At 44.5% G+C, this 27,526-nt stretch overlaps 1 protein-coding gene across 2 annotated transcripts in view; it reads right to left on the bottom strand.

Moving 5' to 3' along the window:
- The window catches only part of LOC144496096 (nucleolar protein 4-like), a 339,666-nt gene that overhangs the window by 98,923 nt on the left and 213,217 nt on the right, over positions 1-27,526 (bottom strand). For both annotated transcript variants that reach the window (XM_078217066.1, XM_078217065.1), the window contains exon 6: positions 26,590-26,894. In XM_078217066.1, the coding sequence (XP_078073192.1) occupies positions 26,590-26,894 (305 nt within the window). The remainder of the gene's footprint in view (positions 1-26,589; positions 26,895-27,526) is intronic.

The following is a 27,526-nucleotide window of genomic DNA, read 5'->3' on the forward strand; positions in this document are numbered from 1 at the left end:
TATGGGGCTGATAATAATGTTAATTTATTATAACAATGTTCCTGATGTTGGATGCGTACTCATCAATGATATAGGATGATCCCAATGATGGGAGGGGACAACCCAACCGCATCATGTTTTCATGCCAACATAAAATGTGACTTTTCATGTCTCGTGATATTATCCACTTCCGTCGCTGAACCCACCAGACGCAAATGGGAATAGAAAATCTCGGCCCAGAGTAAGAAAAAAGGCACTTGGTTCCATACAAAACATACTGATTATGGCAGGAAGAGAGCAAATACGATGACAATAAGCTTGGTACAAAAATTTGTTCTGTAGTTTATTTTTTAAAAAACAACTGTATTTGCACTGCAATTGAATTTAAAGGGATTTGATCACTGAAAGATATGTTGAATTGATGCTTCACACACCAGTTTTCAATGCTGCATGTGTGATTTAGAACTAATATCTTATTGTCATTTACACTCTCCCACTCTGCTATGGCTTTGGCAGCCTGGTTATCAACCTGCATGGAGAGGTTTGTTTGGAGAGAAAAGTTATGGAACATGTAGCAGATGGCTGGTAATTATTTGTCTATGTGGCATCTCCAATTAGCCAAGACATCTGAAATGTTGTTTCAAGATTTCAAACTGTGTGTTGTAGCATAAGCTTTGTTTTACCTGTACTCTAATTCTTCTATGTTTGGTGTAAGGGTGTGTGGTTAATGACTGCAGCAAGTAGTGTTGCTCTCCCATGAGCCATTCTTCCATTTTTCCTTCCCTTGGGAGACAGATGATTGACCTAAAATGAAGATATTGTAACAGCTCCCAGTGAAGTAGATCTGTATGATTCAACGGTGTTGCTCATATAACAGCTGGACATGAGAGAATAAAATCTATTGGAACTCATACCAAGCACAAGAATGACACAGGGAATCGAATGAGAAGGCACAACTCTGTCACATCCTGCCTGTTAAATCTCAGCCTCCTTAGGCACATTTTCTGTCATTCCAGGTACCCGTGCCTATAAACCTGTTGTGTTGAATAGCAAAGGGATCTGTCAATATGTAATATCTGCCACTTGATGTCACAGGGAGACCCCTCCTATTCTTGTCTTCCTCGGAAACTTCTAGTGCTAGTGGAACATCAAACTCAATCAGTTCTCTTTTCACTTAACAGCGCAGGAAATAAGCTACAGTTTCTGTAAGCAACAGTTGTTCAATACCAGGGCTAACCCTACTTTGCACATGAAACACTTCAGCCATGGACTTATTTAACAGTCTCCTATGCGGCACCTTGTCAAAGACCTTTTGGAAATCTAAATAAATCATGTCCACTGGTTCTCCTTTATCTAACTTTCTTGTTACCTCCTCAAAGAACTCTAACAGATTTGTCAAACAGGATCTCCCCTTTTTTGAAGCTGTGCTGACTCAGTCCCATTTTGTCTTAACTGATAGTGACACCAGCATTCCTTCCTAATCTCTTGGTGGATGGTCCAGTTGACACAGCCTGCTGAATTCAGTACTTGTGCGAGGAAGCCTCAATAGCAAGAATATATGAGAACGGAAACCCAGGGTACCCATGACAAAACTGGGAGAGCTGTCCCACAAAATAGTGAAGCAACAGCCTTAAATAGTCATGCTCACTGAATCATACGTAACCAACAAAGCTCCAAACACTACCATCATTAAGTATGGGCAGATCAGTGGTGTACAGTCAGAAGGAAGCTACTCTGGGAATCCTTAACATTGAGTCTGGACTCCAAGACGGCTCATGGCATCAGGTCAACCCCACGCCACTCCCCTTCCCCCCACTCCCCCACCCGCCGCAAGCTGACGTATCAATGTTCCTTCATAGAAACTAGAAGCCCATTTGCACCTTCAAGCCTGCTCCGCCATTTATTTTAATTATGGCTGATCATCAAATTCAATATCCGGATCCCCCCTTTCCCCCATATCCCTTGATCCCTATAGCCTCTAGAGCTATATCTAATTTTTTCTTGAAATCAGACAACGTTTTGGCCTCAACTACATCCTGTGACAATGAATTCCACACATTCACCACCCTCTGGGTGAAGAAATTTCTCCTCACCTCAGTTCTAAAAGGTTTACCCCTTATCCTCAAACCATGACCCCGAGTTCTGGACTCCCCCACCATTGGGAACATTATTTCTAAATCTACCCTGTCGGAATTTTATAAGTTTCTATGAGATCCTCTCTCTCTCTTCTAACCTTCAGTGAATATAATCCTTAGTCTCTCCTTGTATGACAGACTCTGGGTGAGGGACTTCAAAGTTCACTGCCAAAGTGGTTCAGTTGTCTCACTACAGACCGAGCTGGCTGACTCCTGAAGGATATAACTGCTGGACCTGGACTGTGGCAGATGGCAAGGGAACTAACAAGAAGAAAAAATCTGCAGGAATTAACTCTGGTTCAATGAGGAGTGTAAGAGAGCATGCCAAGAGCAGCACCAGACACAGTTTAAAATGAGATGTCAACCTGGTGAAGCTACAACACAGGACTACTTTCATGTTAAACAGCAGGAGCAGCATATAATGCAAAGAGCTAAGCGATCCCACAATGGATCAGATCAAAACTCTGCAGTCCTGCCACATTCAGTGGTGAATAGTGCTGAACAATTAAGCAACTTACTGGAGGAGAAGTCACCACAAATGTCCCATCCTTACTGGCTGGGGTCAGCAGATTAGTGCAAAAGGCAAGACTGAAATATTTGAAATCATTAGCCAGAAGAACCAAGAAAATAATCCTTCTTGGCCTCCTCCCCAAGTCACCAGCAGCACAGATGCCAATTCAATTCATTTGACATGATACCTAGAAATGGTTGAAGGCACCGGATACTGCAAAGGCTATGCACCTCGAGAACATTCAAGTGATAGCATTGAAGGTTTGTGCTCCAGAAATAGTTCCACCTCTTGCCAAACTGTTCCAGTACAGCTATAACAATGGCATCTGCCTGACAATTTAGAAAATTGCTTTGGTGTGCCCTTTCCAGAAAAAGCAGGACAAATCCAATCTGGCCAATTACTGGCTCATCAGTCAACTCCTGAAAATCAGGAAAGTGATGGAGGGGTTTGTGAACAATGCTTTCAAGTGACACTTACAAAGCATTAACCTACTCAGTGCCACCCAGTTTGGATTCAGCCAGGGCCACTCAGCTCCTAATATCATTATAGCTTTGACAAACATTGACAAAACAGCTGAACTCAAGAGGTGAGGTATAGGGACAGCACGGTGGCACAGTGCCTCACAGTGCCAGGGACCTGGGTTCAGTTCCTGGCTTGGGTCACTATCTGTGTGGAGTTTGCACGTTCTCCCCGTGTCTGCATGGGTTTCGTCCGGGTGCTCCGGTTTCCTCCCACACTCCAAAGATGTACGGGTTAGGTTGATTGGCTATGCTAAATTGCCCTTTAGTGTCGGGGGATTAGCAGGGTAAATATGAGGGGTTATAGGAATAGGGCCTGGGGGGGGGGGGATTGTGGTCCATGCAGACTCGATGGGCCGAATGGCCTCCTTCTGCACTGTAGATTTTATGATTCTACGACTGCCCTTGACATCAAGGCAGTTTTTGAACAAGTGTGGCATCAAGGATAATGATCATTACTTGGCACTTGCGTGGCATGAATGTTAAAGGTCACTTATCAGTCTGGGCCAGAATGCTATAGAATCCCTACAGTGCAGGGGACCATTCAGCCCATTGAGTCTGCACTGACTCTCCAACAGAGCATCTTACCTAGACCCTATCCCCACAACCCCGATGATAATAATCATGGGTAGAGCAATCCTAGCATTGAGTTAATAAAGCCTGTTCTTTGAAGAGGTTGAGAATAGTTACATCAGGAAGTCTTGTCCATATGAGGTAGCTTTGCAGTAAACAACTAGCACTGTTTACATAAATACACAGTTTTTCAAAAGATTCAAGAATAGCTATGTCATGAATTTGTAGCTGCGACACGTGCGTTTGATGTTGGCAAACTAAGGAGCATGATTTTCAACAGGTTTTCCTGAGACCTCGAAAGGTACAGAAGTGAAAAAATATACCATTTGTGTGTCTAGATGTGCCAGTAACTCATACAGAAGATCAATAAAGCCTGCTCAGTATACTCCACCATCAGTCTTATGCTTATTCGAAATGCGTTGTTCTGAACCCGAGGAAGAAGGAGGCTGAATGTTAAAACAGCGTCTGGTGGAAATGTGAATGTCAGATAGACATAACACTTAGCTGTCACATTGTTCATAAATCACTGTTCAGAACAAGCACAGAAGGATTGCCATCGTGTCCCTGTCATAAGGATGAAAAAAAATCAGACTGAAAATTTGAATAGAAAAAATCAAAATCACTTAATTCACACACTGCAAAGACATTTTTTATTTTACTTTATTTTACTAAGTTAGACAGTGATTTTATTTTTCTCATTGATATACATTTTGAAATGTAAGAAAATCTTTCAGTTACTCATCAGTTTTATATAATTTTTTGAATAAATAGTTCATCATTCTGTACATTGATTTATCTGTTCCACTTTATGTCCAATTGCAAAAATTATGTATTTTTATTTAATGTCGGCTTCCTAGCTGTCACTTTAAAACTCAGTCATTGTGCAAAAGGGGAGTGTTACAGCCAACATGTCTCAACATAATGTTGGGTAACTTCTTGTACAGAGTCCCTAGTGTGAATGTTGTGTGGCGCAGTAGGTAGTATCCCTACCTCTGAGCAGAAGCTCCAAGTTTGTGTACCACACCAGGACTTGATAGCAGGCAGCCAGAACGTGTGATAGACGCAGAACAAAAACCTCCCCAGATTAAAAGACTCCTTGTTCAAGTGCTTGCCACAGCTGCATTCCATGTTTGTTTAAAGTTTAAGGTTTATTTATTAGTGTCACAAATAGGCATACATTAACACTACAAGAAAGTTATTGTGAAAATCCTCGAGTTGACACCCCGGCGCCAGTTCGGGTACACTGAGGGAGAATTTAGCATGGCCAATGCATCCAACCAGCACATAGAACATAGAAAAACTACAGCACAAACAGACCCTTCAGCCCACAAGTTGTGCCGAACACATCCCTACCTTCTAGACCTACCTATAACCCTCCATCCTATTAAGCTCCATGTACTCATCCAGGAGTCTCTTAAAAGACCCTATTGAGTTCGCCTCCACCACCACTGACGGCAGCCGATTCCACTCACCCACCACCCTCTGTGTGAAAAACTTACCCCTAACATCTCCCCTGTACCTACCCCCCAGCACCTTAAACCTGTGTCCTCTCATAACAGACATTTCCACCCTGGGAAAAAGCCTCCAAGAGTCCACCCGATCTATGCCTCTCAACATTTTATACACCTCTATTAGGTCTCCTCTCATCCTATGTCTCTCCAAGGAGAAAAGACCGAGCTCCCTCAGTCTATCCTCATAAGGCATGCCACTCAATCCAGGCAACATCCTTGTAAATCTCCTCTGCACCCTTTCAATCTTTTCCACATCCTTCCTGTAATGAGGCGACCAGAACTGAGCACATTACTCCAAGTGGGGTCTGACGAGGGTCTTATATAGCTGCATCATTATCCCCAGACTCCTAAACTCAATCCCTCGATTGATAAAGGCCAGCACACCATACGCCTTCTTAACCACCTCCTCCACCTGCGGGGCCGATTTTAGAGTCCTATGGACCCGGACCCCAAGGTCCTTCTGATCCTCTACAGTACTAAGAGTCTTTCCCTTTCCCTTTTCCTCGTGGGAGGAAACCGGAGCACCCAGAGAAAACTCATGAAGAGACAGGGAGAATGTGCAGACTCCGCACAGACAGTGACCCGAGCTGGGAATTGAACCTGGATCCCTGGTGCTGTGAGGCAGCAATGCTAAGAACTGTGCCAGCAGTTTTTCTTAGTACAAGAGGATGTAAAATCTTCAGTTTGCTCCAGAGCTTGGTTCATCCAGCAAAGCCAGGAACCAAAACTTACAATGACTTGACAAAGATCCTCGTACTTGAATAATTTAGAAGCAACATTGAATCGTCTTCAAGCACATGGTCTACATATCAAGAAACAAATGTGTGACTTTCTCCAGATGTCAGTCCAGTATTTGGGTCAGGTTATTGATAGTAAAGGTCTACATAAAGCACCTAAAAAGATGGACGCTATTTTAGAAGCACCATGTCTGATAAATGTGATGCAATTGAGCTCTTTTCTAGAATTAGTAAATTGTTATGGCAAATTTGTTCCTCAATTAGTAAATTATGCAATGGCTTCCATAATGTAGCTATGTGTGAAACAGTCATAGGATTCAACAACAGACAGTGAGAAATCATACAAGGATGCCAAAGACGCTTTGCAGAAATCTGAAGTATTGGTTCATTTTACTCCAAAGTTACCTTGACTGCTTGCTTGTGACACTTCAACTTATGGAGTAGGGACAGTAATTTCATGCATCATGTCTTCAGGGGAAGGACAACCAATAGCTTTTGGTTCGCGTACTCTGACTAGTGCTAAATCTAACTATGGTCGGCTAGAAAAAGAAGCATTGAATATAATTTTTGGCATACGAAGGTTGCATCTTTACATAGGCATCATTTCACATTATTGACTGATCATTGACCCCTAACTACTATTTTTGGGCTGTATAAATCTTTAGTTGCTACTCAATTGCAAGGATGATCACTGACCTTATCTGCACATTCTTACGATATAAAGTATCGTCATGTAAAGTGTCATGCTAATGTTGATGCATAATCATGCTTACCTTTACCTATTGAGCAAATACCGTCAACTAGTTTTGCTAATATTCTTTATTTTCCACTAACAGATCATTTGCCTGTGACAGCTTCTCAAGTTCAGAAACAAACCAGAAATGATCCGATGATGGGGAAGGTGATGGATGTGGTAGTGAAAGGAACGATAGCTGGAACTCATCTTCTGCATCCTAATTCGAAACCATGTGTCAAGATAGCTTCAGTTGACCATCCAAGGTGGGTGTCTATTGTGAGGAATCTAAGTGGTCATTCCTCCTAGTCTGCAGGGAAGAGTTCTTGAGCAACTACATGAAGGTCATCCTGATATAATCCGAGTGAAGAAATGAGCACATTGTTATTTTGCTGGCTGGGTCTGGATGCTCAGGTTGAAGAAAAAGTGGGACAGTGTCAATCCTGTTCACGAATAAGAAACATACAATTGTTGTCTCCTTTTGAACCATTGGGGGTGGCCTAAAATGCCATGGAAACAATTGCATGTAGATTTTGCTCGTCCATTTGAAGGTTACATGTTACTGATGAACACCCTAAGTGGCCAGAAGTTATGAGATCTGCTACATCTGAACAAACCATTGAAAAACTTGATGAAACTTTTACAAGGTTTGGTAAACCAGAACAGACTGTTGGCGATAATTGTTCACAATTTACTTCACAAGAATGTGAGGATTATCACAAAGTAAATGGTATTTAGCATATAAAATCCACACTTTATTATCTATCAACCAATCAATTAGTTGAAAAACTTTACAATCCTTGAAACATTCTTTATAAGCTTCAGAAGATGATGCTATTCACGTCATGTGAATAGCTTTTTGGCATCTTATAGAAACACTACTCATGTTACGACCCAAAATCCACCTATATTACTACTAAAGAGAAAGTTGAGAACTACATTTCATTTGTTATTACCTCCAGAAACTTCAGAGATAGTAGAACGTCAAAAACAACCTCAAATTGATAGACGGGAAGTGTGCATACTTAATTTCAATACTAAATCGAAACCAGGATGCGTGTTGACAAGAATGTTGTGTTTGAACAGTATTTGTAGCTGTTAAGGTTTATACAATATCATGGTTTTATTTCTTGCTTGCAATTGATAAAAGTTATTGCTAATTGTCTTATGAAATATTAACTATATTCTTAAATAAATTTTCATTGAATCATAGAATCATAGAAGAGAGTTTGATAGAAGCTCCCTAGTGGATCATTTGAATCATACCTGGAGTGAAACATTCTATGATTACCCCAGCCAAATTCAAAGTGCAAAACTTATGGTCTAGGCTGACTTCATAAAATACCTTGGAGTTTCTGACCTGGATTATAACAGATTACAATAAAATAGAAAACTCTTATGGTAAGTGGCTTTTAATATAGTGGAGAACCAACCTGAATACAAAAAGTAGACAAGGACAGAAAAAAAAAGTCAGGAAGTATCACAGAATAGAAGAGAAAGGTTTTCTAAAAATGAACACAAAAGACTTATATAAACTTAGAAACAATAAAAGAATAGTCAGAGGTGGGGTTCGGCCAATTAGAACGCAAAAAAAGCTTTAAAGAAAAAGCTTTAAAGAAAAACAAAGAACGACTAAGAAAGCGATTAAGAAAGGAAAGATAGATTATGAAACTAAACTAGCTCAAAATATAAAAAATGATAGTAAAAGTTTTTACAAGTATATAAAAAGGAATAGAGTGGCTAGAGTGAATGTTGGACCCTTGGAAGATGAGAGGGGGTATTTAATAGTGGAAAACGAGGAAATGGCTGAGACTTTAAATAAGTTCTTTGTGTCGGTCTTCACGGTGGAAGACACAAATAGTTTGCCGAATATTAGAGATCGAGAGTTGGTGGGAGGGGAGGTCCTTAATACAATTACTGTTACTAAGGAGGTGGTGCTTGGTAGACTAATAGGACTGAAGGTAGACAAGTCCCCGGGCCCGGATGGAATGCATCCCAGGGTACTGAAAGAAATGGTTGAGGTAATAGCAGATGCGTTAGTAGTAATTTATCAAAATTCGCTGGACTCTGGGGTAGTGCCGGCTGACTGGAAAACAGCTACTGTTACGCCGCTGTTTAAAAAAGGAAGTAGACAAAAGGCGGGTAACTACAGGCCGGTTAGCTTAACGTCCGTAGTTGGGAAGATGCTAGAGTCCATTATTAAAGAGGAAATAACAGAGCACCTGAATAAGAATGGTTCGATCAAGCAGACGCAGCATGGATTCATGAAGGGAAAGTCGTGTTTGACGAATCTACTGGACTTTTATGAAGATGTCACTAGTGCGGTTGACAGAGGGGAACCGGTGGATGTGGTGTTTTTAGATTTCCAGAAGGCGTTCGATAAGGTGCCTCACAAAAGGTTGCTGCAGAAGATTGGGGTACACGGAGTTAGGGGTAAGGCGTGGATTGGGGATTGGCTATCTAACAGGAAGCAGAGAGTTGGGATAAATGGGTGCTTTTCTGGTTGGCAGTTGGTGACCAGTGGCGTGCCGCAGGGATCGGTGCTGGGGCCTCAATTGTTTACCATTTACACAGATGATCTGGAGGAGGGGACTGAATGTAGGGTATTCAAGTTTGCTGATGACACGAAGGTGAGTGGGAAAGCGAATTGCGTGGAGGACGTGGAAAGTCTGCAGAGAGATTTGGATAGGCTGAGCGAGTGGGCGAGGATCTGGCAGATGGAATATAACGTTAGCAAATGTGAGGTTATCCACTTTGGAAGAAATAATAGTAAATTGGAATATTATTTAAATGGAGAAAAATTACATCGTGCGACTGTGCAGAGGGACCTGGGGGTCCTTGTGCACGAATCGCAAAAACTCAGTCTGCAGGTGCAGCAGGTGATCAAGAAGGCGAATGGAATGTTGGCCTTTATCGCGAGGGGGATAGAATATAAAAGCAGGGAGGTCTTGCTGCAACTGTACAAGGCACTGGTGAGGCCGCAACTGGAGTACTGTGTGCAGTTTTGGTCCCCTTATTTGCGAAAGGATATATTGGCCTTGGAGGGAGTGCGGAGAAGGTTCACCAGGTTGATACCGGAGATGAGGGGTGTAGCTTATGAGGAGAGATTAAACAGATTGGGTCTGTACTCGTTGGAGTTTAGAAGGATGAGGGATGATCTTATAGAGACATATAAGATAATGAAGGGGCTGGATAGAAGGGAAACCAGAACTAGAGGGCACAGCCTCAAAATAAGGGGGGGCCGGTTCAGAACAGAGTTGAGGGGGAACTTCTTCTCTCAGAGGGTAGTGAATCTCTGGAATTCTCTGCCCATTGAAGTGGTGGAGGCTTCCTCGTTGAATATGTTTAAATCACGGGTAGATAGTTTTCTGATCGATAAGGGAATTAGGGGTTATGGGGAGCAGGCGGGTAAGTGGAACTGATTCGCTCAGATCAGCCATGATCTTGTTGAATGGCGGGGCAGGCTCGAAGGGCCAGATGGCCTACTCCTGCTCCTATTTCTTATGTTCTTATGTTCTTAAAAAAGAGATATTCTCACAGAAGCCAAGGGCAAGGCTGAAGTACAAAATTAATACTTTGCATCTGTATTCACTGAAAAAGACATTGGGCCCGATTCCCCCATTCTGAGTCGAAGTGCTCCCGCCGGCGGAAAAGCTGGCAGCAGTGTTCACAAGCCACCTGCCATTCAAATAGGCTAGCCTGTCCCCCATATCAAACACGCAGATTCTCCAAATCCAGCTAAATTGGTACACATGCCTTCAGAGAATATGAAAGTGCTTCACACTTTAGGGTGGACTTTGTGTATGCACACTCGTTGCAGGAAGCATTTGGCTATTTTGTGCATATGTTATTGTTTTCTTCCCAATAATCTATCACTTATTCTGTTTTTATTTGAGAAACTGATCAGTGAACCTTTGCAACCTTAAGTGCGAAATTACAACCCTGACGTGCTGGTGGGAGAGCCTTACCCTTCTGAAACACATATCAGGAACACAGGGGTGCACTGTCCAGGACTTAATAATAAATAATTACCAGAGTACATCTGCATTCCTAATATATACTCCATGTAGGTGATCCTCACTGTCAGCTATGTGGACTTATAGAAGTGCCACTGCAAACTTAATCTTCCATGCTCTACAGAATTATTCAAGTAGATGTTTGGTCAAAATCAGAAAAAAGTTTGATTTCTCAGCAAAAAAATATTTGTTTTAAGAAATAGTACTTGGAGAAATGTTTTAGGAAAATCTAAATCCACAGGATTTAGGTACAAACAAGGTATAAATTGAGAAATGTCAGTACATAATGAGGAATAGTCCCTCTTGAGAAATGACAGAATCAAGCCAGTTGAATTATTTCTCGATCCCAATCAAATTTCAACACTCCAACCTTTCAGATTATCACGGACATTGTCATAGGCTGATACAGGTCTAGTTACTAGGCTCCCAGAGAAGTTGAAAGAATAACGTTGCAGTTTTAAAATGCACTCTCTCTATAGAATGCTTCAAGTATCGGCAAAGGATAGCAACAAACTAAGTAACTAAAATGTTTTGAAAGTTGAAAACAGCTCCACTACACGGAGGTTATAAAGTATTACAACTGGTTCAATATTCAGATAATTGCAAAACCTTGTTTGATGAGCAAATATGAAAATGCTTGCAATAGTCTATCAAGGGAAAGAAAGAGGCTAAATATTAGAGTTATTCAAAACAATTCAGTTGCACGACAGGAGTATTAATACACGAGAGGTTTGAGCTTTGATAGGCTGAATGATTTTTTTCCCTGACTCCTGACCTTTGTAAATACCATCAGTGTTCATTGGGAACAGCCCAGAGATCTAGAGCCTGGAATTCAATTCTGAAGAAACATCTTATCCAACTTTTATTAATATTCAAATTTAGCTGTCATAAATTAGGCCACTTAGCCCATCGAGTCTGCTCCGCCATTCAATCATGGCTGATATTTTTCTCATCCCCATTCTCCTGCCTTGTCCCCATAACTCCTGATCCCCTTATTAATCAAGAACCCATCTATCTCTGTCTTAAAGACACTCAATGACCTGGCCTCCACAGCCTTCTGCGGCAAAAAGTTCCACAGATTCACCACTCTCTGGCTTAAGAAATTCCTCCTCATCTCTGTTTTAAAGGATCATCCCTTTAGCCTGAGGTTGTGCCCTCTGGTTCTAGTTTTTCCTACTAATGGAAACATCCTCTCCATGTCCACTCTATCCAGGCCTTGCAGTATCCTGTAAGTTTCAATAAGATCCCCCCTCATCCTTCTAAACTCCAATAAGTAGACCCAGAATCCTCAACCGTTCCTCACACGACAAACTCTTCATTCCAGGGATCATTCTTGTGAACCTCCTCTGGACCTTTTCCAAGGCCAGCACAGCTTTCCTTAAATACGGGGCCCAAAACTGCTCACAATACTCCAAATGGAGTCTGTCCAGAGCCTTATGCAGCCTCAGAAGTACACCCTGCTCTTGTATTCTAGCCCTCTCGACATGAATGCTAATATTGCATTTGCCTTCCTAACTGCTGACTGAACCAGCACGTTAACCTTAAGAGAATCTTGAATAAGGACTCCCAAGTCCCTTTATGTTTTTGATTTCCTAAACATTTCCCCATTTAGAAAATAGTCTATGCCTCCATTCCTCCTTCCAAAGTGCATAACCTCACACTTTTCCACATTGTATTCCATCTGCCACTTCTTTGCTCTCTCTTCTAATCTGTCCAAGTCCTTCTGCAGCCCCCCTGTTTCCTCAATAGTGCCTGTCTCTCTACATATCTTTGTATCATCCGCAAACTTAGCAACAGTGCCTTCAATTCTTCTTCCAAATCGTAAATTGTGAAAAGTTGTGGTCCTAGCACCGACCCCTAAGGCAGACCACTAGTCACCGGCTGCCATCCTGAAAAAGACTCATTTATCCTCACTCTCTGCCTTCTGCCAGTCAGCCAATCCTCTATGGTTCTATTCATGACAGGATCTTGCCCCTTAACACCATGGGTTCTTAACTTATTTAACAGTCTCCTATGTGCCACCTTGTCAAAGGCCTTCTGGAAATCTAAATAAATCACGTCCACTGGTTCTCCTTTATCTAACTTTCTTGTTACCTCCTCAAAGAACTCTAACAGATTTGTCAAACATGGCTTCCCCTTGACGAAGCTGTGCTGATTCAGTCCTATTTTATCATGCACTTCCAAGTACTCCGCGATCTCATCTTTAATAATGGACTCTAAAATCTTGCCAATGACTGAAGTCAGGCTAACCGGCCTATAATTTCCCGTCTGCCCTCCCTCCCTTCTTAAACAGCGATATTACATTAGCTACTTTCCAGTCCTCTGGGACTCTCCCTGCGTCCAGTGATTCCTGAAAGATCACCACCAATATCTCCATAATTTCCTCAGCTATCACTTTTAGAACCCTGGGGTGCAGTCCATCCGGTCCAGGTGACTTATCCACCTTCAGACCTTTCAGTTTCCCCAGAACCTTCTCCTTAGTGATGGCCACTACACTCACCTGTGCCCCGATTCTCCTGGAGCTCTGGCATTCCACTGGTGTCTTCCACCATGAAAACTGATGCAAAGTAACTAGTTAGTTCCTCTGCCATTTCTTTGTTTTCTATTATTACTTCTCCAGCCTCATTTTCCAGTGGTCCAATGTCTATTTTTGCCTCTTTCTTACCTTTTATATATTGAAAAAAACTCTTCCTATCTTCTTTTATATTGCTAGCTAGCTTACACTCATATTTCATCTTCTCCCTGCCCCTTATTGTTTTTTTACAGTCCTCTGCTCGCTTTCAAAGGCTTCCCAATCCTCTGGCTTCCCACCAATCCTCGCCACTTTGTTTGCTTTTTTTTGGTTTTATGTTGTCCTTGACTTCCCTCGTCAGCCATGGATGCCTCATCCTCCCCTTATCATGTTTCATCCTCCTTGGGATGAATTTCTGTTGTGCCTTCCGAATAACCTCCAAAAACTCCTGCCATTGCTGTACCACAGTCTTCCCTGCTAGGCTATCTTTCCAATCAACTCTGGCCAGCTCCTCCCTCATGTCTTTGCAGTTACCTTTATTTAATTGTAATACTGTTACATCTGATTCCAGCTTCTTCCTCTCAAACTGCAAGATAAATTCGATCATATTGTGGTTACTGCTCCCTAAGGGTTCCTCCACCTTAAGTTCCCTAATCAAGTCTGCCTCATTACAAATCACCAAATCCAGAATTGCCTGTTGCCTAGTAGGCTCCATCACAAGCTCTTCCAAAAAACCATCTCTTAGACATTCCACAAATTCCTTTCCTTGGGATCCATTACCTACCTGATTTTCCCAGTCCACCTGCATATTGAAGGCCCCAAGATTATTGTAATATTGCTTTTTTTACATGCCTTGTCTACCTCCTGATTTATTTTCTGCCCCACATCCTGACTACTGCTAGGGGGCCTGTACATAGCTCCCATCAGGGTCTTTTTACCCTTGCGATTCCTCAACTTTACCCACAGAGATTCTATGCCTTCTGATCCTATTGATTTCTTGCTATCGATTTAACTTAATTCCTTACTAACAATGCAATCCTGCCCCCTTTGCCCATCTGCCTGTCCTATTGATAGGACACATATCCTTGGATATTTAGATTCCAGTCCTGATCCCCTTGTAGCCACGTCTCTGTGATGCCCACAACATCGTACCAGCCAATTTCAATGTGCGCAACAAGCTCATTTACCTTGTTCCGTATACTGCGCGCATTTAGTACAACACCCTCAGTCCTGCATTGACCACCTCCCGTCTCATACTTGTCACCATTTTTGCTCTGCCTGAGGTTAGAGTCTTGCCACCTTCTATATTTTCTGCTCTATTACATGGTCTTGAAATTTTACTAACCTCTCCTGAGCCCTCGGCTCCTTTAACTAGTTGAAAGTCCTCATCATTAACCTGCATTTCTACCCTCCCCATAAACTCTGATTTTCTAATTCTCCATATAATAGAACTCTCTCCACCTCACTATTTAGTTTAAAGCCCTTTCTACAGCCCTAGTTATACAATTCGCCAGGACTCTGGTCCCAGCATGATTCAGAAGAAGACCATCCCATTGGCTTAGGCCTCTTTCCCAATACTGGTGCCAAATGTCCCATGAATTCAAACCCATTCCTCCTGCACCAATCTTTGAGCCACGCATTTACCTCCTTAATCTTATTGACCCTGTGCCAATTAGCTCATGGCTCAGATAGTAATCCAGAGATTATTACCTTTTCGGTTCTGCTTTTTAATTTAGCTCCTAGCTGTTCATACTCCCTTAGCTGAACCTTTGCTCCTGCTCTACCTATGTCATTGGTACCTACAGGGACCACGACAACTGGATCTTTACCCTCCCCTCCAAGTTCCTCTGTAGCCTAGGTAAGATATCCCGGACCCGAGCACCAGGCAGGCAACAAAACCTTCAGGATTCTCGATCCTGGTCACAGAGAACAGTGTCAATGCCCCTAACTATACTATCACCAATTACGACCATATTTCTTTTTTCCCCCCCCACTTGAACGGCTCCCTGTACCACGGTGCCGTGGTCAGTTTGCTCATCCTTCTTGCAGTACCCGTTCCCGTCCACACAGGGAGTAAGAATCTCGAACCTGTTGGACAAGTTCAGGGACTGAGGCTCCTGCAATCCTACCTCCTGGATCCCTCTACCTGCCTCACTCGCAGCCACATCCTCCTGTCCCTGACCACTGGCCGAATTCAAGGTATTTAATCTGCCTCTTGGAACACAGTGTCCAGGTATCTCTCCCCCTCCCTGATGTGTCGCAGTGTCCGAAGCTCAGAATCCAGCTCATCCACTCTGAGTCGGAGTTCCTCAAGCAACCAACACCTACTGCAGATGAACTCACTGGGAACCACAATGGGGTCCACAGCTCCCACATCATGCATGAACAACACATCACCTGACTCTCCATCTCTATTTTATTTAATTATTTTTAAATTTGGGTTTGGGAGAATAGTTTGGGAAAATGTCTCACTGGATAATATGGCATCAAGAAGTTGAGAATTGCAAACAAGATTGGAATTGCATACTTTTTCATGGAACTGGGTTATTGTATTCAATAAATTACTCATATTAAGTTCAGTTTGCAAGTTAGCAAAATTTAGAACAGTAACTATAAGCATTTAGTATATGTGACAGCTGGATTTTGAATGAGTTAATATTGTCACCAGCAGTTTATGAATGGCTATATTTGTAGCATTCATATCTAGGGGACATAAGCTATTCCTTGGCTAACAACACAAATTAAAAGACCGATCGAACTTTGCAAAGTGGCAAATGAAGGAATGTAGGTAGGTATACTGGTGTTTTCTGGACATAGGCCTGGATTTTTGCAGTGTGGTGGAATATCCAGAGGGACCCTGGATGCACAAGTCCAGCCTCCATTTCTGACAGGTCCCATTTTCATTGGCTGGAGAATTACAAAGGCAGAAAACCTGAACTCAGCAATCGTGCATCACCCAAGCAGGTGTAGTTACAAGTAGCACAGGCTGTGAGCGGTAAAACTGTGGTGCCCAAGATCTGGTTTTGAGTATTGGAAATCTCATTAGGTCTAGCAAACTAAGGGTCATACAACCCTTAGGTGGCAGCCACTTTTCTTGCATTTTCCCATGTCAGGCTAATTGGCCTGTAGTGCTGTTTTCTTTTTCCTTTCTTGAGCAGTGTTATATTTGCTAACTTTCAGTTGACTGAAACTTCTAGAATCTTGGAAAATTTGGAAAATCATAACCACTGCATCTGCTATCTTTGCGGATAGCTCTGTTAGAACCCTCACATGTAGGTTATTAGGTTCTGAGAATTTGCTGGCTTTTAGACCCTAAAGTTTTTCCAATACTTCTTTTCTGCTGATACTATTCAAAGTTCTCCACTCGTTAGCTCCTTGGTTATCTCTATTTCTGGTGTGCAATTTGTGGCTTCTATTGTGAAGATAGGCACAAAGGGGGTGATTCTCCCAGCCCGCTGCGCTGCATTTGTAACACAGCGGGCTGGGAGACTCTAGCGGAGGCTGTTTCATGGGCTCCCCGCTGGGCGCCACGGCCTCCATGTATCTCCGGCAGCCAGATTTCCGGCGCTGTTAGCTCTGCACCGTAAATTGATGTGGAGCAGCACAATGTATGCAGGCCCTCACTTTAATATAATTAAAATGCCATTAGCAGACCAGGGACTCAAATCTCCAGGCCCGCTAGCCTCTCAACCCGCCAGGAGTATTTCATTCCAGTGGGGTTTAGTATAGCCATCCAACCCCATTGGAGTTAAGGGGAGGGGGGGGGGCAATCAAAGCCCCCAGAGGGTCAGGCGTGGTGGGCTGCCCCCTGGGAATTGCCACCTTGGCAGTGTCAGCCTGGACCCCAGGGGGCATCTTGGCACTGTCCATCGGGCATTAGGCAGTGCCAAGCAGGCGGGGCATAATGGGGGAGGTCAGGGCGGGCGGTTGAGGCTGGCCCGGGCAAGTTCAGGGAGCGAGCAATCAGGCCGTGGGGGTGGTGTTATATGGCCGGCAATGCAGGACATCAGGGCTGGCCAGCAATATAGGTGGCCAGCAGTCGGAAGGCCGGCAGACAGGGGCCACTGTACATGCTCCAACCTTGGTGCTGTCAGATCGGCACATTCATTCTGAAACTCCCACTGAAAAAGCAGCGTGATTTACTCCAGTTTGTATGCAAATTCGACACTTAGAATTTTTTTGGGAGAATCACCCCCAAAATATTTGTTGAACACTTTTGCCATTTTTTCATTGCCCCATAATTTCCCTATTCACTTCCCCTAAGGGACCAACATTTACTGAAGCTATTCTCCTTAGTACATACTTGTAAAACCTATCTTTTTCCTTTTGATCAATTTTTTGGTCATCCTTGGTCTAAAGCTCTCCCAGTCTTCAGGCTTACTACTGTGCATCACAAAATTACAAGCCTCTTCTTTTAATCTTTAACTACCCTTAACTTCCTTTGTGAGCCATAGGTGGTTATTTCACCCTGTGTTTGTTTATTAGTGGAACACATTACTGTTGAACATTTTGAATATTTTAAAAAGTATTTACCAAAGTTTATTTATCACCATACATTTTGGTTTATTTACCAAACCAGCTTTGCCACCTATGTAATGCTTTATTTAAGATTTTTGTTTTGGACTTGAGTTTGCAATTCTCAAAATTATGGAATTCAATTGTATTATGATCACTTTGTCCCAGAGGTTCTTCTGCTACAAGATTAATAATTAACCCTGTCTGCTTACACAATACTAGATCTAAAATAACTTTATCCCTCAGTGGTTCCACAATATATTGTTCCAAAAACTGTTCCGAAATCATTCTACAAACTCATCTTCCAGATCAGCATTGCTAATTTGATTTGTCTAATTTGTATGAAGATTAAAGTCCCTCATGGTCAATACATTGCCCTTGTTACAAACTCCAGGTAATGCTCTGTCCAATGGTATAACTATTGTATACAACTCCCAAAAGCATTGTGTAACCCTTGTCCCTAGCTTTGAATTTTCCCATGGTGGGAACCTTACATTGGGATCATTTCTTGACCACAAGTCCACACATCTTGTGAGTATGCCCACTGGTCTGACTGTACAGGAGGCAGCCAATTAACAAGTACACAAAAGCAGGTGGGTCAATCCAAGGGGTCCATCTTGGAGCTGGCCAACAGCCCCACAGGGATTGGGGAGACTGAGACAGAGCTAGAGGGTGACTCAAGATGAAGTCACTCACCCAGAGGTCCAAATAGATCCTTTGACTAAAGGCCAGAGCTAACTTGGGGATCAGAATGCAGAACAAATGGCTCCAATTGCCTACAGAAGTGCTGTTTACTACCTTTCTGTTCAATTTCATTTAATTCTGAAAGATTATATGCTGGCGCTCTAAGCTCCTGCCATGAGGTCATCTCGAAGGACCCATGTACCTTCAGGAAAATTTCAAGGTACTGTTCTGTCAAGGACCTTAATTAGCTATCTACTGTCAGGAATCTGCCTCCAGGAAAAGCGCACAGAGGCAGTTAGCCGTTTGGAACCAAACCCGACATGCTGCGTTCTAAATTTCCACACACCCTGTGCCCAAAGCCATTTCCTGTCCCCAAAGCCATTTCCATGTGACTAGTAAAATTTCAATTCTGATCTCCATCCAGAATGATTTTACTTCTAGTACTTTTGGGTGGGTGGTGTTGGGATTGGTCATGAGTGGGCATTACATTGGCAAGAGGGTTATATTAGGGCCATGCATATTAGGGTGCAGGTCACAACTGGGCATGGAGAGAGCATAAGTGGCATGCAGAATACCTTTTGAAGTTATCTTTCAAAAGGTTCCCGAAGCCAGACTCTGGTGCGCAACTCCTCTGAAGGATCATGAGAAGCTGGTCAAACTCTAAGAAAACTGTTAGGCTAAGCCTAACTCCACAACAGACAGGCCAAGTCAGGCATGCAGGGTGCGGGCTCGCTGCCTACACTTCTCCTGCACCAGGGAAAATTGGGGACATTGGGGCAAGAATCCCAGAATCAGGTCCCACTTTCTACTCCAAGTGGAGTCTCCATGATTCCATGAAAATCCGGCCACTGACACCCAACCCATAGAAATGAGGAGTTTTTGCATTTCATAAGTATAAAATCCTGATTTGCCGCATACCACTTCATATAAACTGAAAGCTCTGAACTTCAGAAAAACAAAGTCACCTTTTCTTTAGTTTGCATTGTGAAAAGGATATATTTTACTTCCTCCTCTAATAAATCACAGCTTTAGGCATTTCAAAAGATTTACACAAAATCAGTCATTTTGATTTTGCCTATTTATTCTTTTCTCCCTGTGGTGAACCATCGTTGGTTCCCACTGGATAGTACTGAGCCAGGGTCTGGCCAGTACTACAAGTATGTACATATGTTGCTGTTGGGTTCGGGGTTGTGCTACTTGTTGCTGTTGGGGTTAAGGTGGGGTTGTTACACCTTTGTATTGTAGTGTTGTGGTACATCCCAGTCGGGCCCCGCCTCCTGGGAGAGGTATAAAGGTCCCTGCTCTGGCTGGGACCCCTCAGTCTGGGATCGTGTATATAATTGTTAGCTGCTTCGTTACAGCAAATAAAAGCCTTTATTTCCTGCGCATCAAGCCTCGTGTATGATAACGCGCATCAATTTTATTTGCTGTTGTTAAACTCTCGTCGAAGAAAAAAAAGAGTACGGAGCAGATACTGAAGCCGGAACGCCTTACACTAGATCCACGTGCGGTGGGCGCCTCTAACACCTTCGACCACTGGCTGAAGTGTTTCGAAGACTACCTGGCAGCCTCCGCAGCGGCCACCACAGATGATGACAGACTCCAGGTCCTCCATGCGAGGGTAAGCGACACTGTCGACCTCGCGATCCGTGCGGCCACCGATTACACAAAGGCCCTCGAGCTTCTGAAGAAGCGTTATATCAAACCGCCCAACGAAATACACGCTCGTTACCTCTTAGCCACTCGACGACGGCAGTCTGGCGAAACGATGGAGGAATATGCGAACGAGCTCCTACAGCTAGCCAGGGGCTGTAACTGCAAAGCTGTGTCAGCTGAGCAGAGTATGAACGACCTCGCCCGAGATGCATTTGTGGCGGGAGTCGGATCGTCGTACATTCGACTTAAACTACTGGAGAAAGGTAACCTTGACCTTACCCAGGCAATCGAGCTAGCGGAGATGCTGGAGACGGCCTCCAAAAGCCTAGTATTGTATCCTGAAGACCACGTGGAGACAACGTGGCAGGAGCAGTCGCCAATCCCTCCTCGTCCCTCGGGTTCGAAATGCTGCGTAATGCCGTGCTCACACTCGGGCCAGATGACGGCAGCAGCTCGGGCGGCCCGCGGTGTTACTTCTGTGGGGGAGCGAAGCATACTCAGCAACGGTGTCCCGCTAAGGCTGTGTTGTGCTCCGCCTGCGGTAAGAAGGGGCACTATTCGAAAGTGTGCCGATCTAAATCTAGGAACGGCAGTGCGGCCTGCGATTCTTCAGAGCCCGGTTCTTCGTCGTCGAAATCATCAAGGGGTTCGTCCATGTGCGAGGCCAGGACGACGCCATTACGGTCGACGGAGTCAGAGGTGTGCGACCACCAGAGGTCGCTGAGTTTGGCGCCATCACCCACGTGCGACCTATGGGAGCGGCCATGTTGGTCGGCACCGACCGCGAACAACCAGCAGGGGTCATCCTCGTCGATTTCAGCTGCCTGCAGTGGCGCTCATGAACCAACGGTGGCGTCGATCATCCTGGACCAGGCCAAGCCTCATAGACTTGACAAATCTATGATGAACATCCAGGTAAATGACCACTTGATTTATTGTCTGTTTGACAGCAGGAGCACTGAGAGCTTTATCCACCCAGACACTGTGAAGTGGTGTGGACTCCGGATTCAACCTGCCAAACAGACAATTTCTATGGCATCGAGGTCCCGGTCTGTCACCGTGCTAGGGAGTTGCATGGTAACTTTGACGGTGCAAGGCACAGTTTACAAGCGTTTCAAGCTCCTAGTGTTGCTGTACCTTTGCGCGCCAATACTTCTCGGACTAAACTTCATGGTCCACTTGAGGAGTGTAACCCTACAGTACGGTGGGCCACTCCCTTCACTGTCAGTGGGAGAACAGCAGCCTCCAAATTGCCCAACGCGCTCCGCCTGTAGCCTCTCGACGCTGAAGATCACCACACCCTCCCTGTTCCAGAATCTTGTGCCAGGCTGCAAGCCCATTGTGACTAAAAGTAGGCGTTACAGCGCTGAGGATCGGATCTTCATTCGATCTGAGGTTCAGCGGCTCCTCAAAGAAAGGATCATACAACCCAGCGCTAGTCCATGGAGAGCGCAAGTCGTTGTGGTCAAGAGCGGGAACAAACCCCGGATGGTCATTGACTAAAGTCAGACCATTAATCGATACACGCAGCTGGATGCGTATCCCCTCCCGCGCATATCTGATATGGTCAATCAGATTGCACAGTACCAGGTGTTCTCCACCATAGACCTCAAGTCTGCCTACCACCAACTCCCCATTCGCCCAGAGGACCGACAATACACGGCTTTTGAGGCGGACGGTCGCTTGTATCACTTTCTCAGGGTTCCCTTTGGTGTCACCAATGGGGTCTCGGTCTTCCAGCGTGCTATGGACCAAATGGTGGACCAGAACGGGCTGCGGGCTACCTTCCCGTACCTGGATAATGTCACCATCTGCGGCCATGACCAGCAGGACCACGACACGAATCTCCTGAATTTCCTACGCACTGCATCTCGCCTGAACCTGACCTACAACAGGGAGAAGTGTGTGTTTCGTACGCGCCGTTTAGCCATCCTAGGATACGTGGTGGAAAACGGGGTCATTGGCCCTGATCCAGACCGTATGCGCCCCCTTTCTGAACTTCCCTTGCCCACTAGTGCAAAAGCACTGAGAAGATGCTTAGGCTTCTTCTCTTATTATGCCTGGTTAAGTGTGGCGGCCAGGGTGAAATCAGATGCATCGCTCTCCACCTGAAAGGGGATGGACTCATCAACAGCGTGCATTGTAGCTTTCGCGATGTCGGCTTTTAATTTATCGAAGGCCAATCGGGCCTCTGGCGTTAGGGGAAAAGTCGTGGACTTAATGAGCGGACGGGCTTTGTCCGCGTAATTGGGAACCCACTGCGCATAATATCATAGAAATCAATTCTATGATTTCTATATTATGCGCAGTGGGTTCCCAATTACGCGGACTAAGCCCGTCCGCTCATTAAGTCCACGACTTTTCCCCTAACGCCAGAGGCCCGATTGGCCTTCGATAAATTAAAAGCCGACATCGCGAAAGCTACAATGCACGCTGTTGATGAGTCCATCCCCTTTCAGGTGGAGAGCGATGCATCTGATTTTGCCCTGGCCGCCACACTTAACCAGGCGGGCAGGCCCGTCGCATTTTTTTCCCGCACCCTCCAAGGCCCCAAAATCCGGCATTCAGCGGTGGAAAAGGAGGCCCAGGCCATTGTGGAGGCTGTCAGGCACTGGCGTCATTACTTGGCGGGAAAACGGTTCACCCTGATCATGGACCAGTGGTCCGTGGCGTTCATGTTTAATAACACGCAGAGGGGCAAGATCAAGAATGACAAGATCTTGCGGTGGAGAATTGAACTCTCCACCTATAACTATGCCATCATGTATCGTCCAGGGAAACTCAATGAGCCCTCGGATGCCCTCTCGCGTGGAACATGCGCCAGTATACAGGAGGACCGTTTGCAGGCTCTCCATAATGACCTATGCCATCCTGGGGTCACTCGGCTCTACCACTTTATAAAAGCCCGCAATCTGCCCTACTCGGTGGAGGACGTCAGGTCCGTAACAAGAAGCTGTCGGGTTTGCGCGGAATGCAAACCGCACTTTTACCGACCTGACCGGGCACATTTAGTCAAGGCCACTCGTCCCTTCGAGAGACTGAGTGTCGATTTTAAGGGCCCCGTTCCCTCAACAGATCGGAATGTGTACTTCCTCAACATCATTGATGAGTACGCTAGGTTCCCTTTTGTTGTTCCCTGCTCTGATACATCCGCTGCCACGGTAATCAAGGCATTCCGTGATCTCTTTACCCTGTTCGGGTACCCCGGCTACATTCACAGCGACAGGGGCTCGTCGTTCATGAGCGATGACTTGAGGCAATTCCTGCTCTCATACCGGATTGCCTCTAGTAGGACCACGAGCTACAACCCTAGGGGTAACGGACAGGTGGAACGTGAGAATGCTACAGTCTGGAAGGCTGTCTTACTGACGTTGAAGTCAAAAAGCCTTCCAGTCTCCCGTTGGCAAGAGGTGCTCCCTGATGCGCTCCATTCTATTCGCTCACTCCTGTGTACGGCAACCAATGCTACTCCCCATGAGAGGATGTTTTCATTCCCTCGGAAGTCTTCCTCGGGGACCTCATTACCGTTTTGGTTGACGTACTCAGGACCCGTCCTCCTGCGGCGACATGCAAGGGCCCGCAAGTCCGACCCGTTGGTCGAACAGGTCCATCTCCTCCACGCCAACCCTCAGTATGCCTATGTGGCATACCCTGACGGGCGAGAGGACACGGTCTCGATCCGAGACCTGGCGCCAGCAGGGGACGTAGCAACCCCTGTCGCTCCCATACCCCGTTACAAACCCCTTAACTCTTGTTTCTCCCCCCGGACACGGCGCGGGCAGCATCGGGACCATTTACTCCCGTGTACAGCTTGACTGAGTCCAGAGGATGGTCGCCACTTCAGGGCGTGTCGGGACTCCATGGACTACCGTCACCTCAGGGTCAACCGGCCTGTGAGTCTGTGGAGGAACAGCTGGACGTCGCCTTGGGGAGAACGCCACCGCAAGTGCCTACTCCGGTGTCACCGCCGTTATTGAGGAGGTCACAACGACGGTGCGGTCCCCCTGACCGTCTGAACTTATAGACTGATGACAAATTATTCTGTTTTTGTACCCCGCCGGCCTTTGTTCTCAAAGGAGGGGTGAATGTGGTGAACCATCATTGGTTCCCACTGGATAGTACTGAGCCAGGGTCTGGCCAGTACTACAAGTATGTACATATGTTGCTGTTGGGTTAGGGATGGGTTGTGCTGCTTGTTGCTGTTGGGGTTAGGGTGGGGTTGTTACACCTTTGTATTGTAGTGTTGTGGTACATCCCAGTCGGGCTCCGCCTCCTGGGAGAGGTATAAAGGTCCCTGCTCTGGCTGGGACCCCTCAGTCTGGGATCGTGTCTATAATTGTTAGCTGCTTCGTTACAGCAAATAAAAGCCTTTATTTCCTGAGCATTAAGCCTCGTGTATGATAACGTGCATCACTCCCATTTCCACCTGAAAGTATTTACTTCTTGAAGAGATACAGTTTTACAAGTTCTTCAAGTGACCAAAAAGGTTGTCATTTTCAATCCTGTTGAATTTCCACTTCAGGTTCCCAAACCTCATATACATGTCCTGGAGTCTCCAGAAGTGAAAAATTAGTCTTATGGATACTGCTTCAAGCATCATTTTTTAAAAAACATTTTTTCCCTCAGTTTCTTTGAACACATTTGTTTTTCAGTTATAAAAATATTGGAAGTGAGAAAGAAAGGTTGTTTACTGACGGTCAATCAAGAATCATCCATTTACTTTCAAATGGGAAAGTTAGCAGTGGATGGATGCGTTGGAAAACCAAAGGTAGTAGTGTAGGAGCAGGGGAGCATGCAATAAAATCTCCAGAAGTACTTAAAAGAGTACATGGAATCCCTACAGTGCAGAAGGAGGCCATTCTGCCCATTGAGTCTGTATTGACAACAACCCCACCCAGGCCCTATCTCTGCAACTCCACATATTTACTCTGTTAGTCCCCTGACACTAAGGGCAATCAACTTAACCCGCACATCTTTGGACTGTGGGAGGAAACCAGATCACCCGGGGGAAACCCACGCAGACATGAGGAGAATGTGCAGACTCCACATAGACAGTGACCCAGGCTGGAATTGAACCTGGGTTCTTGGCACGGTGAGGCAGCAGTGCTAACCACTGTGCTATCATGCCGCCCCGTCCAACCAACGTTTGGAAACCTTCTTCCAGTGGAAGCCCCTGGTGAGCGAGAAGGAGATGATTCTGGCCAATTTCTATTCCAAGCCCCTCCAAAGGCCATTAGTGGTACCAAATATGTAATTAGCTGAGGACACAACAGTAATTAAACCTGGGACCTTCCTGCTCCATATGACTCAATGATTGAATCTATATTGATCCTGAGAAAAATTTATTTTGCATTTCCACTAGATCATTTCCTCTCTGATGTCCATACACAATTCTGCTATGATGACACAAAACAACAACAGATCAAGTACTTAGTAATGCTCAAAAGCTCTTTTTGCTGCAGATTAAAATGGGCAAACAAACATTCCAAATCTCACTGCGTGGTGTAACTAATCAGAGAAACAGACACATAGGCATTTAAAAAGACTCCATCATACAAACAATATGTTCTCAAAAGTGAGGTATGGAAAATATCTGAAGTTCCCAAGTTGAATATAAACAGTTCTTTTTTATTTGTTCATGGGATGGGGGCATCGCTGGCTAGGTCAGCATTTATTGCCGATTCTAATTGCCCTTGAACTGAGTGACTTGCTAGACCATCTCAAAATAAAGGGGGGTCAGTTTAGGACAGAGTTGAGGAGGAACTTCTTCTCTCAGAGGGTGGTGAATCTCTGGAATTCTCTGCCCGCTGAGGTGGTGGAGGCTACCTCATTGAATATGTTTAAATCACGGATAGATGGATTCCTGATTGGTAAGGGAATTAGGGGTTATAGGGATCAGGCGGGTAAGTGGAACTGATCCACTTCAGATCAGCCATGATCTTATTGAATGGCGGGGCAGGCTTGAGGGGCTAGATGGCCTACTCCTGCTCCTATTTCTTATGTTCTTATTTCACAGAAGAGTCATCCATATTGCTGTGGGTCTGGAGTCACATGTAGACCTGACCAGGTAAGATGGCAGATTTCCTTCCCTAAAGGACATTATTGAACCAGATGGGGTTTTGACAATTGACATTGGTTTCAGTTATCATGAGACTTTTAATTCCAGAATTTTATTGAATCCAAATTTCACCATCTGCTAAGATGAAATTCGAATCTAGGTCCCCAGGGTCCATTGAAGATACCACTGCATTACTGCCTCCCATCAGGTGAAGGCTAAGCATATAAAATAAACTAAACATCAGGTTATACTTCAAGTATACTTCCAAGTGAACGAGTTTTTAAAAAAAATAGGATCCCACAATTGTACCTTTCTTCACAGAAGAATTTCAAGGGTATATTGCTTTTGAATGGCTGCTGTCAAATTGATTTTCCCATATCAGTAGCAAATTTTTAAAGCATATCACAATTTCAAAATCTATAATAGACTTATTTGCAACATCATTTCTTACCTTGCTTCCCAAATCTCTTGAGTCTCGCTCCATTTTAATGTCAGTAACTGTGTATTTGATACGGTTTCTTCTGCCATTACTGCTGTTATCTGTGCCATAGTCTGGTGTTATCTGGACCGATAGGGGACTGTCACTTAGGTTTATTGGTTGCTCATCCTGGCCAGCCGAATGGTCTGGATTGGCTGTGCCATTACCATTAATGTCTCCCATACTTGCATACATCTCCCCACAATGGCCTCCTTCTGTAGCACTAGAATTCAGCATCAAGGCCTCATTTCCATTGAAACACTCCACTGATGAATCCTCTGTAAAGACAAAAGTGCCAGACTTTAGGACTTATCCGCTTTGCTGATCCAAACATCAATTTCTGCAATATAACCTGAAGTGTTCTTTCATGACAACATATGTTAGCCAATAAGCAAGAAGTGCATTCTAAATCATGGGATTGAAACTGATATACAGAATAACTTTGAGCCAACACAAATATTTTCAATGACCTTTCAATCTTGAGACTTCAGGCCGGAATTTTCCATCTGTTCACGCCAGCGGGATTCTCTGGTTCCACTGCAGTGAACGGAGATTTGGCTGAGTGCCAAATTCTCCGTCCTTGCTTGCAGCAGCAGAGTGCGAATGGCCAGAAAATTCCAGCCCATACTTTTTATTTTTTAAAATGTCAGCAAAACATATTATAATGATTTTTTCTCTCAATTGTACCTAAATGTTGGATTGACTTCATTGTGCTTTAGAAATCTAAATTATGCCAATATAGGTGTGATGATACCACTGTAACGGGACATTGTTCATGAAAATTGCCCTTACTGTGTTTTTGTTTTACGCCCGTTTCTCTAGTGCTTCTCTGTGTTCCACAAGGAATGCCTCCGCTACCCAAGATCCTCCTATCTTCCTACCTATGAAATTGGCACTTTAGTTGTTCCCA

Source organism: Mustelus asterias, chromosome 7, assembly GCF_964213995.1.
Source record: "Mustelus asterias chromosome 7, sMusAst1.hap1.1, whole genome shotgun sequence".
NCBI classification, from domain to species: Eukaryota; Metazoa; Chordata; class Chondrichthyes; order Carcharhiniformes; family Triakidae; genus Mustelus; species Mustelus asterias.